At 48.4% G+C, this 14,182-nt stretch overlaps 1 protein-coding gene across 5 annotated transcripts in view; it reads right to left on the reverse strand.

The window, feature by feature from the left end:
* Positions 1-202: 202 nt before the first annotated feature.
* Positions 203-14,182, reverse strand: part of PBX1 (PBX homeobox 1) — a 279,587-nt gene continuing 265,607 nt past the window's right edge. For all 5 annotated transcript variants that reach the window (XM_059145472.1, XM_059145474.1, XM_059145471.1 and 2 more), the window contains one exon: positions 203-5,417. In XM_059145472.1, the coding sequence (XP_059001455.1) occupies positions 5,325-5,417 (93 nt within the window). In that variant the 3' untranslated portion in view covers positions 203-5,324. The remainder of the gene's footprint in view (positions 5,418-14,182) is intronic.

The following is a 14,182-nucleotide window of genomic DNA, read 5'->3' on the forward strand; positions in this document are numbered from 1 at the left end:
CCTTCTTCCCTTTCTTCCTTCTGACTTCATAGGCGAGGTCAGCGGCTCTTGAGGTCACTTGCCCCCCTGCCCTGGTAGGTAGGCTTTAAAACGATTAGGGACATAGTTTAAACCTAATTCACCCTAACAGCAGCCCTAGTTTGGGGGAAGCCAAGGTTGCCAGCACATAAGAGAAGAAAGTTACACAAAATACAAGTATATATATATTTTTTTGCAACAAAAGAAACTATTTATTTGGAATATGCATTACCAGTACAAATTAGGAGACTGCAAAACCTACACCATGTTAGTATCATTAGAGAACACAAAAGTTCAGTTGGAATCAAAAGGGACAGAAGCCTGTGCTCTCACAGAAGCAGAAAAGCTTAATTCAAAACCAAAACAGAGCAGAACTTTGCAGGTTTATACTCTGAGTAATAAGAACAGGGGAGGGGAGCGGGAGAATAAAACCAACAACCGAAGGAAAGCACTTCAAAATAATTCGAAAAATAAGGAAGTAATAAGAGAGAAAAGGGGGAAAACATTGACTGTTTTATTCATTTTAACAAAAGGGGGAAAAAAAAGTTTACAAAAAATAAAAGATTCCAGAAAGCTTTGAGCTGGGTGTTGAAACTATGAAGGTGATGTGAAAAGCTCGTCACTGTTTTGTTGACTCAGGAACAGGCGGACGGGTGTCTGGCAGAAACACCTGCGACGCGCTGTCCCACAGTCCTGCATCTTCCCCTTCGTTTCTCCTGCTTATGTTCTAGGTGCTTTCCGGACACTTCCATCTTTTGTTTAATGAAAGATGTTTAAGGTAAGTTTCTTCCAGAATATACTGCTTTCTTTTCTCCCATGACTAATAAAAACATTCCAAATCAAGCCAGTTTAACCATTGGCTTTTCAGCAGCCTGAGGGTAGTAAGACGTATGCTGTCAAGGCATCAAACTTGACCTCGCAGCATTAAAAGGAGAGCCCCGAGTCAGGCTCAGTTTCTCAACTCTTCATCCAACATCGGGGCTACAGGGCTCAGAAGGCCGAATGACCCCAGGGACAGCCTCCAGGATCTCGTCTATGGAGCCCAGACCCCATGACACTAGGATGTCTGTGGGATGCTTCTGGAAGTAAAAAAAAAAATCCTCTCTTGTTGTAAGAGGGCTCCCGGAATGTTGTTATTGAACAAGAAGAAAGAAAAGAAAGCACTTCGTCATGACGTTCACGGTCAACAAAGGCAAAAAGTCTCTCCCTACCGTATCAAAGGTCTCCCAGGCCAGTTCCTTGAATTTTTAAAGGGCTGGAAGGAGAACCCAGGTCCCTGTGGTTTTTTTTTTTTTTTTCCCTCAGGGACTGCGGAACTGCCACTCACTCTGGAAACGCAGGTGAGTGATGGGCCATCCACTCGGGCTTCATCTTTGTCTCTGAAGTCAACTGAGTTCTGGAGCGAAGTAGAAGTACAAGGAAACCCACCTACTCTACAAATGTCATCTTTTCACATCACCTCATATACATGACGTAAGGAATAAAAACAGCAAGATCATAATCCTGACAATTAAAAAAAAGCCCCCCCCCCATAAAACAACCCAAAGTAACACAAAACATAATTTTTTTTTTTTTATATTTTAAAGAGCAGAAATAAAGAAAGAAAAGAATTTATTTCTGGGTCTCAAAGTTAATAAACATAACGTGTTAGGTTGTACCTATTATGCTCACTATCCCAACCTTTTTTTTTTTTTTTAGTTTACAAAATGAATTACTGTCACTTTTAAACATTGTGAAACAGGAAATGAATGTGCACAACTCGACACTTTTCTAGCATTCTTGAACTAATTCACAAATGCAAGAAAATAAAAGAAAAATGGGGAAATGATTCATGTAGGTAGTTTGGTGTTAAAAACGAACGCAGGAATGATGTGTATTGTCACAGAAAGAAGAGGGGGAGCCCCCCCATCCTGTTTTGCGTGCTATGAGGGTCATTTTTAAAAGTTTTATTATAAACACTATTAAATTCAGACCGCTTTTTTGGTTTTTTTTTTCTTTATCTGAATATACAAGAACATTCATTATCAAATGTTCATCATCAATACTACAAAGAACGAGACACAAGTCGCAAGAAACAATGGAAAATGTTAATAAAGCTGAAAGAATTGTTGAGTATTTTTTTGTATTTTTTTAAGTTTTTTTTTAAATTTGAGTTTCTGTAGTTTCATCTTTTTTGGTATCGAAGTCAGGTTTTTCTGGGCAGAAAAATAAAACTCAGAAGGAAAAGGTGTGTGGGGGGTAAAGGTATGTGAGAGAAGGCAACCAGCAAATAAAGAACCACCACCACAGCAACATTTAAAAAAAGAAAAAAATAAAGAAAGTCAACGTAAGGAAGGTGCCACTTGGCAGAAGTACTGCACAGGCATCGGTTCCACGCCAGGGGGAAGAGTTAGGGGTGAAAAGTAGGATGAGATGGAGAGTTATAAGATAGGCAATCCCAAGGGCTAGTATTACTCAGGGGAAATCGGCTGCCAGGGACAACGGGGAGTTCCCACTCCCATCAGAAAATGCAGGAGGCCTGGGGTACATTTTGGTGTCTGTAGGATTGACCGAATAGGAATTCCCAGGGAGCTGGATTTCCAGAGGCACGCTCTTTCCATCCCCTTCCTTCTGCTGCCAGAGTTCCCATGCTCTGCTTCCTGTCAGGGGGATCTGGTGGCTGCCATGTTGGACGTGACGGTGGGCGTGGGGGGTGGGGGTGGGCGGGAAACTGGAACAGAGAGGTCTGAGTGGGGAGGGAAGATGCTGGGCGAGGTGAGACTCCGTGCAAACTCCTTCGGGGAGAGAAACTGTCTGTGCAAATGTAGCTCTGCTCTGATCTGTTTCATCAACTTAAAATGGCAACCATTCAACCCAAATCTGGAATCCTTCTTCCTGGTGCCAAGAGAACCGTGCTGGGTCTCTTCTGTACTTTGTGTGGTCAGGCATGTGATCCAGCCGTGCTCCTGTGTGCCCCTGACACTGAGCAAGGTTCTCCACTGCTTCTACAACAACAGGGTTGTCACAAGATGGATCCTGCCGGGACGCCCCTCTACTGAGCTCGGCAGTGATTGGGGGCACACGTCAGTAGACACAGTCTCTCCACTGCTCTTCGTCATCAAGGCATAATTCCATCTTGCCAAAGACTTACTTTTTGCCTTTCCTTCAAATTCACACACCTTCTGTTTTCTTAGGTCTCCCCTCTCCCCAGCATATACACAGGAGCAATTTCTGTTCATTACTGTAGCGCCATGCACCATTTCCATGACCTCCTTAGCGGGCCACCCTTCCCCCTCAGTGTCCTCTCTCTCACCCACAGGCCTCTCAAACAGAGTAGATGGGACAGGGGGCTAAGCACTTACAAGGCCACATATTGGATTCAAGTACAAACTAAGAGAACCGGGTCCTATTTTTCTAGTGTGGAGGCTTAGCTCTAGTCTATGAAACCAAACCGACCAAAACAAACAAAAAAGCAACAGTAATACCCCTTCTTTTCTTTGTCATCAAGGGTATTGATGGTAACCCGAAGCTGGAACAGGAAAACCATTATGTTGCCCTGCCATGGCACAAACCCACTTGTCTCAGGGATGACACTTCCCCTGACTTCCCATTTACGGATGGGATATGAATGAAACCGATCCCTTCAGTCTCTGACCAGCCTCTTGGTAAGCCAGGCATCATAATCCTCAATTTACAGATGAACAAAATGAGGCACGGAGAGATGTGACCACCTCCCATCACAGTCGGGTTACAGAGCCACCATCTTCTTCACTGGGGCAGCTGGCCATGAGGACTGTAAGCTCAGGTGACACTACAGAACGGCTTTCTAGTACTCTCCTCTCAGATATTCCAAGGAAATGAAAGTCACTGTGACAATTCCACTCAAAACATTACTTCCCCCTTTCGAAACCCATCGCTCCCAGATTTTCAAATGAAGCTAGCAAAATCTGCCTAAGCCGTGATCTTCTCCAACCCCTCCGGAACAAGAACATGGTGCCATGTTAACACTTTGAATAATTAATGCAACGCCCCCATAGAAAACCAAAAAACAGAATAGACCCAAATCCATTATAGACATCGTAAGTACTAGGTGTGGCTCCCTGAGCGCTCCAGAGGTGGCAGGAACAGGAACAGCCTCCATTATGATGGAGTCCTGTGGATATCGTTCTGGTGTGTGGGCATGCTGGGGGGCTACAGGTCCCAGAAGCCCCAGCACATACTGTGTCTCTGCGCCAGTGACCTTCACTCAGAGTTGCTAATTCCCTCTCCTGGGCTCACAAGGCAAACTGCTGGTTATTAATGTGGGTCTTTGAATGTGGCACATGAGTGACTGGGAGAAAATGAATGTGTGAAGCCGTGCATGTGCTGACATGTGCCTGGGTGTGCGTGTGCACGTGTGTGTGTGTGTGTGTGTGTAGGATTAGTTGAAGGGCTGCAGGTTAAGAACTTTCTACTCCTTAGTGGTTCATCACCGTGCCCATTCAGATCTGGCTTTGCGGTAGGTTCTGGACATTCCTTACTAGGTGTTACGTGGTCTCCAAAGACTGTGCCTCTGCAACCAAGAGCTGTTAGGAGAAGGAGGAAGCCTCCAAGAATTCTGCCCTTCTTGTTGCTTATGTCCTCTCCGAGGCTAGACTTCCTGCCTCGGAATCCACCTTGTGGAGCTGAGACTAGAAAACATGGCACCTTTAGAAACCCAGCTATGGCAGTCCCCGGGGCACAGCTGGGGCTGGGAAGGAAGAGGAGGAAGTGTTCTAAGCAGAACCAGCCCAGGGAGGGAAGAGCAAGAGGGGGCAGGGGGCCTGGAATGAGTGGGACAATGTGGCGCATTCCTGCTAAGAGGTAGTGAGAGTAAGAAGAGAAACAAGAGAAGGGCTGCCTGTTAACAGAGGGAGCGAGGGATCCGAGTGAGGTAAATTTGGCTCCTCAAACCACCAGCATGAAAACATACAAACACATTTATTATTTTCTTTCCTCTTTAAATTCCTCTAATTGTTGAAAATATCCTTCCGTGATGTCATAGAGGGCAGGGACCCAGGGAGTCTAGGACAGAGGAGGGAGGGGACAGGAAAGATGGCGGACACCAGGCTGACAGCTGGAGGCAGGGAGGGTGGCTTCTACCCAGAAAAAAAAGGGAAGAGAGTATAAAGAAGTGTCCAGATTGGCTGAAATAGCATCCCAAAGAAGAGAAGAGAAGGAGACTCTTATTGTGTTTGCTGATTGCTTCGACCTCCAGTCTGACCGCTTCAGCGCTGGGAGAGAAACCCTCCCTCCTGGCCCTGTCCCGACTGGGGCACAGGGTCAGCCGGGATGCGATTGCTGGGAGATCAGTTGGAGGTATCAGAGTGAACACTGCCAGGGCCTTCTGTAGGGGAGGTCACTGATGAAGGGGTAGTAGCATCCTGCCAACCTCCATTAGCCTAGAAGGGAAAAAGGGAGAGAAGTCAGTTCTCTGAGATCGGGTGGCCATTTTGAGCAGACAGTGACAACAAGGCAACTTGTGTAATGGGCCTACCACAGTGCCTGGCACATGGGGACACTTCTCGGCTGGGTAGCTGTTCTTGTGGTTGATTATACTCCCTCCACCCCTCAGATGAGTATGGGTCCTTCCAGTGAGCCTTTGGACCCAAGGTTAATACCTCCCACTTCTCAAAGATACTCTGAGTCAATCCAAGCTGTCGGATGATCATTGTGTGTGCTCTAGAGGCATGACAGGTCAAAGGACTTAAGTTCTAGTTCTGAGTCTGGCAAGGACTAGCTGTTGACTCTGGCGAAGAATGTCTATCTCACTGGCCTTTGGTTCTCATTTAGAAAAATAAAAAGGGTGTCCAAATGCTTTCTAAGGCCTTTCCCTGCTGTCCCGTATGTTACACGATTCCAGGCACTTGCTCTGTGGAAGGTTCTGTACTAGTTGCTCCTAGGCATACAATGGTGAGTGAGATACAGTTCATGTCCTCAAGGAGGGGGATAAGACATGCATATGAATGAACTATAATTCAAGGCAGAGCCTAATAAATGGTACAGCCCCGCTGTTATGGCAGTTCAGGGAAGGCTATTGCCTCCCATCTTGGGGGAACATCAGGGAAAGCATCAGGGAAAAGGTACTCTTTGAGGTGGGCCTTGAAAAGTACAGAATGTGACTCAGGTGACTCAAACAGGTGAAACAGAGGTGGACTAAGGGCAGTTCTGCATAAATACATCTAGAGAGGTGGTGAGCCAACAGATCGTTTTTTCTAAGACTCCAAATCGAGAAGCATCCAAACAATGGGATTGTTCTAAAGGACTTGTTTTAACGAACACCCCTAGCTGAAAATATCCCACCATTAAAATAGCTGAAGAATGATTTGTTAGAGTGGTCAACTCATGATACATAATTCATGATTGTTTATGTATTTTAAAGCATTGAAACAGAAGTGTGCTAACATGCCTTTGCCCCCCCAGTTGCCGTGTTCCTTTGAAGTTAATATACCTCACCTCCGAAAATGTTAATGTTGAACAGACCAGGTGTTAGGCATTCCTGGTAAATCATTTTCCACTGTACTCTCCACTCATTTGATTCCCTTAAATACTTAGGGTACATGGGGCAGGTAATATTCTTGCCATTTGGGAGGGACCACAGCTTGTGCTCTAGAAAATTCCACGGTACCGAGGCACATGCTTGACACCTAGGTGCTGAAAACCTGTGTTCACGTTTCCTTCATAAGAAAGCAGAGATGTGAGAGAGAAAAGCAGGCATCTGGGTTATGACTGAGAAACACAGGCTTCTGAACCTCTGAATCTGGGCTCCTTTTTCTCTGCCCTTCTCATCCACTTAGCTTTTTTTTCTTTCCCCTCCCACTGGCTCACCCACATGATGCTCCAATCTTCCCTGGAAAGCCAGGTGCTGAATTCATAGCAGCTCTTACCAGTTCCCTCTGCACAAGGACAGTCTTTATTTTTTTTTTCCCCCACACCTCACTAAGGAGCAGGTCTGGATACCAAGAGCACAAAGGATCACCCTGGGAAATGCCAAGGGCATTCCACCTCCATCAGGGGCCCAAGAATAATTGCTCGGAACTCCAAAGCTCCATCTCCCAAAGGAGTCAAGCAGCTCCTCCCACCCCCTCTCCCTGCCCAGCACATTTCTCCTGCTCTTGGTCAGGGATTGGAAGGGGAACAAGCAGGGGAGATGGGAATTCTTTCGTTTACAGTTCTTTCTTTGCTCTCTTTCTGGGGCCAAGCTGCTGTAGTATGATTAGAATCAAGAACAGAATTAATTCCATGTCCTAATGCAGGCTGGTCACAGGGGTGACGGGAGCTTAGTCTCCCTTCCCAACCAAGAACATGTATGCTGGTGCCATATGGGTAGATGGGGAAAAGCAATCATATTTCTTTTACCCCAAAGAAAATCCCTTAATTCTTTGATCTTTTCTGGTTATAAAAGATACGCTCATATAATATTTTCAAAAAGAATATTTGCGACCTACATGCGATGGAATACGGAGAAAAGAAAACAAGCTTGAAATACACAATGTACAATATCCATAATCCTACCACTCAAAACCAGTTAGCTGCTAGTATTTTGACACCTGTCTGTCCTAGTCGTCCTTTTTCACATGTGTGTGTTTACTAGAGAGACAGATAAGTCAATAAGTAAATGGCCAGCTATGTGGGCGTATGTGTGTGTTCGCCGAGCGGTATGGGCTTTTAAGAAAACCTGAGAGAGGTTTCTTAAGTACAGAGTCACGATGCAGAGAGTCAAGTGCAGGTACAAGGGGAAAAAACTCAGGTCTTAGGATCGACCCGGTGGGGGACAAGTAGATGCGGAAGCTCGGGGAGGCAGTCAGCATCTGAGGCAGAGTCAGAGTACGAGGCACGAAGGAGTTTCGCAACCCTGCTCCTAAGGCCCCACTATTACCATTATTTAGCCATGCTCCAATCTCATTAAAATAACAATAAGGGGTGCCCCCAAAGAAAGCCATTAGTCAAGAAAATGAGCCCTGTGGCGTCTCATTAGGAAGGAACTGGCAGGCATTCTACGTGGACCAGAAGATTCTGGGAGACGCCTTTTGATTCGTGTCTGAGATGAAAGAACTCGAACAGGAGACATCTGAAAAAGTTTTGTTTTCTCAGACCAGTGCGCATGATGCCAGAGGATACAGGGAACTCACAGATGGTAGAGGCAGGAATTAGTCCAAGCCAATATCAAAACTGGCATTTTAATTATGCTAGTTGGCCTGGTGAAGGAGAATCTAGAAGACTTTCTATTAAAAACAAATACATAAAATCAATCTCTGGCTGCCTTTTTTTCCACTCCTGCTCTACACACACACACACACACACACACACACACACACGCCCACCCCAGATTGGGCGACCAACTGTCCCAGCGTGCCCAGGACCCCCCACCCCTTATTAACACTAAGGTCCCATATTCCCGTAACCACGCCCCCTCCCCTGCCCTCGAGACCCAGGAACACGGGGAAGAGCAGCTCATCCTCCCTCAGGATATCCCAGCAATGACCCCCTACTGCTTGCCACATTCAAGACCCCGCGGTGTCCAGTTTTCAAGTTAGAGGACCACCAGCTCTTTCTGGAATACGCCTGCCCATCACGGACATGGCTGAAGAACCCCTCTCTCCGGAGGTGCTTCAGACCCTGGCCCAGGCTCTGCTGCCCCTGCAGCTCACACCTCCTCGATCAGAAAGGCGAGCAAGCCCCACGGAACCAGGTTTCCCGTAAATCACTCTGGCTGCTTTAGCCCCACGGTGCCAGCTTTAATGGAAGCCGCTGGGAGGCTGCTCCGTCTTGGGAAAGAGCTGACCTCGCTTACTGGCGCCTTAACCCTGGGGAGCAATTCCTTCCTGCGTCCTGACTGCGGGTGCATATTAAGCAGGAAACCCCACCTTGGTGTGTTTTTCTATCTCTGGGGCGGGAGCAGGGAGCCGCAAGGATGCTCTCATTAGCCGCTGCACAGGGGTGGCGAGACTAGTTCATGAGAAATAAGACTCATTTTTATTTTTCTTCTGCACCCCAACTTCTGCCTTAATGCTCCGACGCAAAGTCCCCGTTGTAACGGACATGCTCGCTTCTAAATGCTGATGCTGGAAACGCCCAGGAGGCCTGGCAGGGGTGGGAAGGGGAATCCTGCAAAACCTAGTGTCCCTATTAGCTCTACAAACCTCGCGAACGGAAGAGCGTTTACATCTGCATCCAGTCCTACAGGCGATCCCGTGGCCTGCAGAGGCTGGAGGTGAGACCTGGGCTCAGATTTAATTCCACCAAGAGGAAGCCCAAGCTGGTGGCAGTCTCATCGCAGGGCCTCAGGGAGGAGGCAGCTAACAGAGTATAAAATTAAGATAACGTGCAGCTGGTTTCCCAGATTTAAAAAAAAACCTGGACTTCCAAACACAAATCAAAGCAAAAGGTATTTGGGAACAAAATTATTTCAGAACAAAAACGACTATTGACATCCTACCTGAATGAATTTGGTCCATAACTGATACACCCCACGGTTGCCAGGACCCCCTCTATTGGATAAGGCAAGGCACGGGCTTCCTGGAGGAGGAGGCCCAGAAGGCCTGCTATGACGCCAGGAACGGAGCAATGGAGGAGGGGGACCGGCCATGTGGCTTCTCCGGACGAAACATGAGAACCCAGAATGGCATCCGAAGCGCTGACTTCTCTCCTCTCCGCCACCTTCCCAAGCCCGGACAGGGGCCACCTGCCTCTCCCTCCCCATGGTGGCCACTGGGCCGAGAGCCACTGCTCCTGTCCTCTGCTCCTTCCCGCTCTTCCTCTGAGCTCACCTTAGCAGCACACACTGGATGCAGAGAATTCATCACCAGCTGTGACAGCCCAAGCGAGCCTGGCACTAAGAAACTCTCATTTGCAACTGAGAAATGCGCTGAGGTGCCACAAATGGCCTGATGTCAGCACCAAGTAGAGCTCGATCTGCATACGGGCCAGATGCCATTACCAGAGACGCCCGGAGCTTGGGGGAGGAGGTGGGCACGCTCCGGGCCCTCAGTCGCCTGGCTGCGGTGGGGCCGGCCAGGAAGAAACACAAAGAAACAAGGATGCACCCTCTCGCCCTCTCTAGGTGCGCGCGCACACACACACACACACACACAAGTACGAGCATGCACAGGGACACACACAAATACACACAACCACGACTGGTTGGGGGAGACATCAGCTCACCCAGTGGGGTCACGTCCTGGATCTGCCACTTTTCCAGAAAGGTGGGAGAACAAGGTGTCCGTGATAGGCACACACTTCTCCCAAGATTGCACACGAGCGTTTACCAAAGGATGCTCGGGGCAAAGCGATGCTGTTGGAAAGTCCCCTCAGGGACGAAATATTCAAAATTTCCCTGGGGGGGGGGGGGGTTTACAGCAGGAAGCCCGTACGTGCCCGGTCTGACACTCTCCAGTCCTATCTCCAGCTGTCACCAGAGCCAGCTTTGCAAACTGCAATTCTGATCTCCCTCTTTAACCTCCAACCGCTTCCCACTGCCCGCAAGATAAGGCTCAATGTCCTGGTGAGGTGAGGCCCACCACGTCCTGGATCCCGCTCACCCCCCGGCCCAGCGCTTGTGTTGCCTACTTCCGCCACATCCGGCTACTGAGAAGCGCCTCGAGCGGCGCAGTCCTTCCCTGCCTGCTTCCTTCTCCGTGGAGACTCCACTCATCCAGTGTCGGGCCACTCACACCGTGGGCTGGTTTTCGAGGTTGAGACGAAGTATCCTTGTGCCCCTATTTGCCCTCTGGCCACGCCTCTTCCTCCTGCAGGTGTGTCGTCCTCCCCCCACCCCTGCTCCCTCGCCCCCCGCCGCACTCTCCTGCCTGTGCTCCCCGTCCGCCCCTGCGCCGCCATATTGCACCGGTTCCTTTCTGTGTCTGTCTCACCTACCAGACCATGACAGGAGGCCTGTGGGACTTAGCTTTGTTTCCAAAGGGCCAACCACTGTGCCTGAGGCAGCACAGATTTTAATAAATCTCTCTGGGGGGGGGGGGGTACACACAAAAAAGTAAATATTCAGTGGCACGAGAACATCCGTGCTCCGTTGTGGGTCTGGACAGGTACCAGACCTGGGGCCTCCACAGTTCAGTCTGACGACATGTGAAGAGCCGTGTACACCCAGGAAATAGTCAAGGGCTAAAGCAGAGAAGGGGTTAAGGTTCAGGGTAGCTTTTACACCTAAGGAGTGAACTTTTCTAAGCGGGCATCTGGGAGATCTGGTGCTTTCAAAGCTTATCCCAAGTAAGGAAGAAGAATGTAGATTGACACTGCTCTGTTTCATTTCTTTAAAAAACAGCTGAAAAAGCACTGGATCCTGCCTGTAGCAGCTCCGCAGCTCTGCACACCATCTCAACAAGGAGTCTTCTCCCTGGGGCACAGGGAGGAGGAAGATATCACCACCCCCTACATCTGGAACGGCCTTCTGGTCGCCTCATCAGGGGGAATCACAGAAATGTGGGAAACAGACATCATCCCTGCGTGGCCTGCGGGAATGTTCCCCATCTTTTCCCTCTCTGGGGTTGAGACCCACATGCAGATGCAGCTTCTACCTTGGGATCTGGGATTGGAGTTGCCAGATAAAGTATAGACCACCTCCCAAATTTTGGATAAACAACAAGGAACGTTCTCGTCGAAGTTGGTGGCGTGCAGTGTTTTCATTTGCTAGATGCCGGCAATTCTATTGGGGATCAACATCTACACTCAACCCCAGAAATATTTTATTCTGGCTTCCTCTGGTACCACAGACAACTCAGAGTCAGTGTCGCTGTGGGTCCTGCTCTGACCTTTTGCACCTATATCTCCGTACAGGCGTGTCTCTGCTGTGACAACACCTTTGCCGAGTATGCACCTGCCACTGGGTCATGTTGCTATTTCTCACAGTTCAGCTGAGACTGAGAGAGTGACTTGCTTTTGCAGTTCGAATTCTGCTCTAGAACCTCAGCTCCAGCCAACCACGAGCTGCCACCACATTTCCCTTGTCTGTCCCATGCCACTGGCTCAGGCATCCCCGTTTCCAGGGTCCCCTGACTGCTGTGGCCACCCTCCCCGATTGCCACCTGCCACCAGGTCAGTCCCTGGTGACCTAACAGCCAAGTCCCACCAGCATATCCCTTTCTAGCCACAACCTCCTGAGCTCTGAGATTTTGCTCTGAAGGTCTTGATGTGGAAAAAAAAAACAAAAAAACAAAAACCCAGCAGTGAAGCAGCCATTCCTGGTAAAGCACGGATCGCCTGGCTAACATGACTTCGGTAGTGTAAGCTGCTGCCGAGAAATGATAGACTTCCCACTGCCAAAGCGAGATTCCTTCTCAACCCATAGGGAAGTCCAGTGGGAGGCTCTGTGTCTTTGCCTCTCCCTGTCCTCTGATCTCTAGAAGTCCATGCTATTGTCTACAGCCTGGCCTGAAGGTCACCTCTTCCTTCTTCAAGACACACCATCACCCACTTTCCTAAATGGGAAAGTGGCTTTGAGAGCCTCCCTGGGTGTCCCCGCCCTGGGCGGACATGGCCATCTGGGGGCCGGGGCCCATCCTCCCTGTGTCATTGAGCAGGGATGGTGCTAGTAAGTTTCTGACTTTGGTCGATGAGTATATAATGGTATATAAACCCAGTGGGAGCTCCTATTCCTACTTCTCAGGTGAGGAAACTAGGACTTGGGAACTAGAATTTGCCAGACTCAGTCCCTGGTATATGCCACCGCTTTTGGGTATCTCAAGTTTCGAAAGGTCAGGCCATGTGACCGTGTGGGCACCACATGTAGAGCACATCTCAGGGCTGAAGGCAGGGGACTCTTGGCTACAGATCACCTTCAGGGAATCTTTATGCTGTCCAGGAAAATGCTAGAATGCACGTACCAAGAGACCAGCCTCAAAAGAGTCCTTCAGGGGATTCTAATATCTCCCGCTCCTACGCCTCAATTCACCTCGCCAAACTCGGTTTCAGACAAGACAAACCCTACTCCCCTGGGGGGTGGGGACTGGGACCCCACCATGTGCGGTGCCATCTTGCTAGATGAGACTAAGTTATTGTAACTGGAAATGCAGAATCCTGCTCTCAGACCTGTAGAGTGGATTTGGCATTCATCCACTTGGTATGAACAGGGAACTCTCTGACCAGTCATGGTCTCCAGCCTCCTCAGGTGCACCCTCTAGCTGCTGTCTAAGGGGTGACAGTCAATACCCAAACGCAAGACCATCAATTGCCACATGGTCAGGGTGCGCCACCCTGCCAGCACCCAGCACCACACAACGGAAATACACACGTAGATCAACTCTGAGATCGAGAGCTATTTGGGCGCCTTCTTAGTGCCATCCTTTCTAATTTATCTGTGAGAAGGCCCAGAATGAATGCTGCCACATAAGGCTCTTCAGACACACGGGATGGTTTGGGGGAACCCTTCCTGGCTTGCACAGGATATGGAGTGTGCATTTCCAGGCATACGGCTGGGCTGCTTTCTTACTTGTATTAAAAATACCAATCGGACAGCTACACAGAACGTTTCCATGTCCCAGACTTACGGAGTCCTTAGATGAAATGTGCATCAGGAAGTTAAACCTTAAAATTTGTTTTATTTAACATTGTCAAAGAAAAATAAGCTCAGCCTGATTTAGCTAAATAGAGGTGCCTCAGTGCAGGAAAGTATTTATATCTCAATAAACATCTCTGCACTCAGACCCGCATACACCAAAACACACAGACGCTTACACACGTCCATACAGCGCTCATGAACACGCAACATTTCCACAGACTTTATCATATTTATATAGAACCCATACACGTTAAGAAAATACAACAACTAAAGAATGCAGAGACCGACACGCACACATGCACATACGCACAGATGCCGCTTAAACTCGAAAAGGGTAAATATATAAGACAACAGAAGATTGTATTTATGCATAGGGCTAAATCTGGATAATTCAAGCAAAGGGTATTTTTTTTTTAACTCCGTATAAATTATCCGACTGGCTGATTCTACACAGCCCCCAATTCTTTATTTTATTTTTATAACCTCTGATTTTGCTTTGGCTCTTCTGAAAAGCTATTATTTACTCCGGGCACACACAGGAATTATATATACACCTTAACGATGAACGGTAACTATGCACAGAACACACACACACACACACACACACACACACAGAGGAAATGTATGGCGTAGACCTTGGGGCTATTTACCGTC

This window comes from Mustela lutreola, chromosome 14 (assembly GCF_030435805.1).
Source record: "Mustela lutreola isolate mMusLut2 chromosome 14, mMusLut2.pri, whole genome shotgun sequence".
Classification (NCBI taxonomy): Eukaryota; Metazoa; Chordata; class Mammalia; order Carnivora; family Mustelidae; genus Mustela; species Mustela lutreola.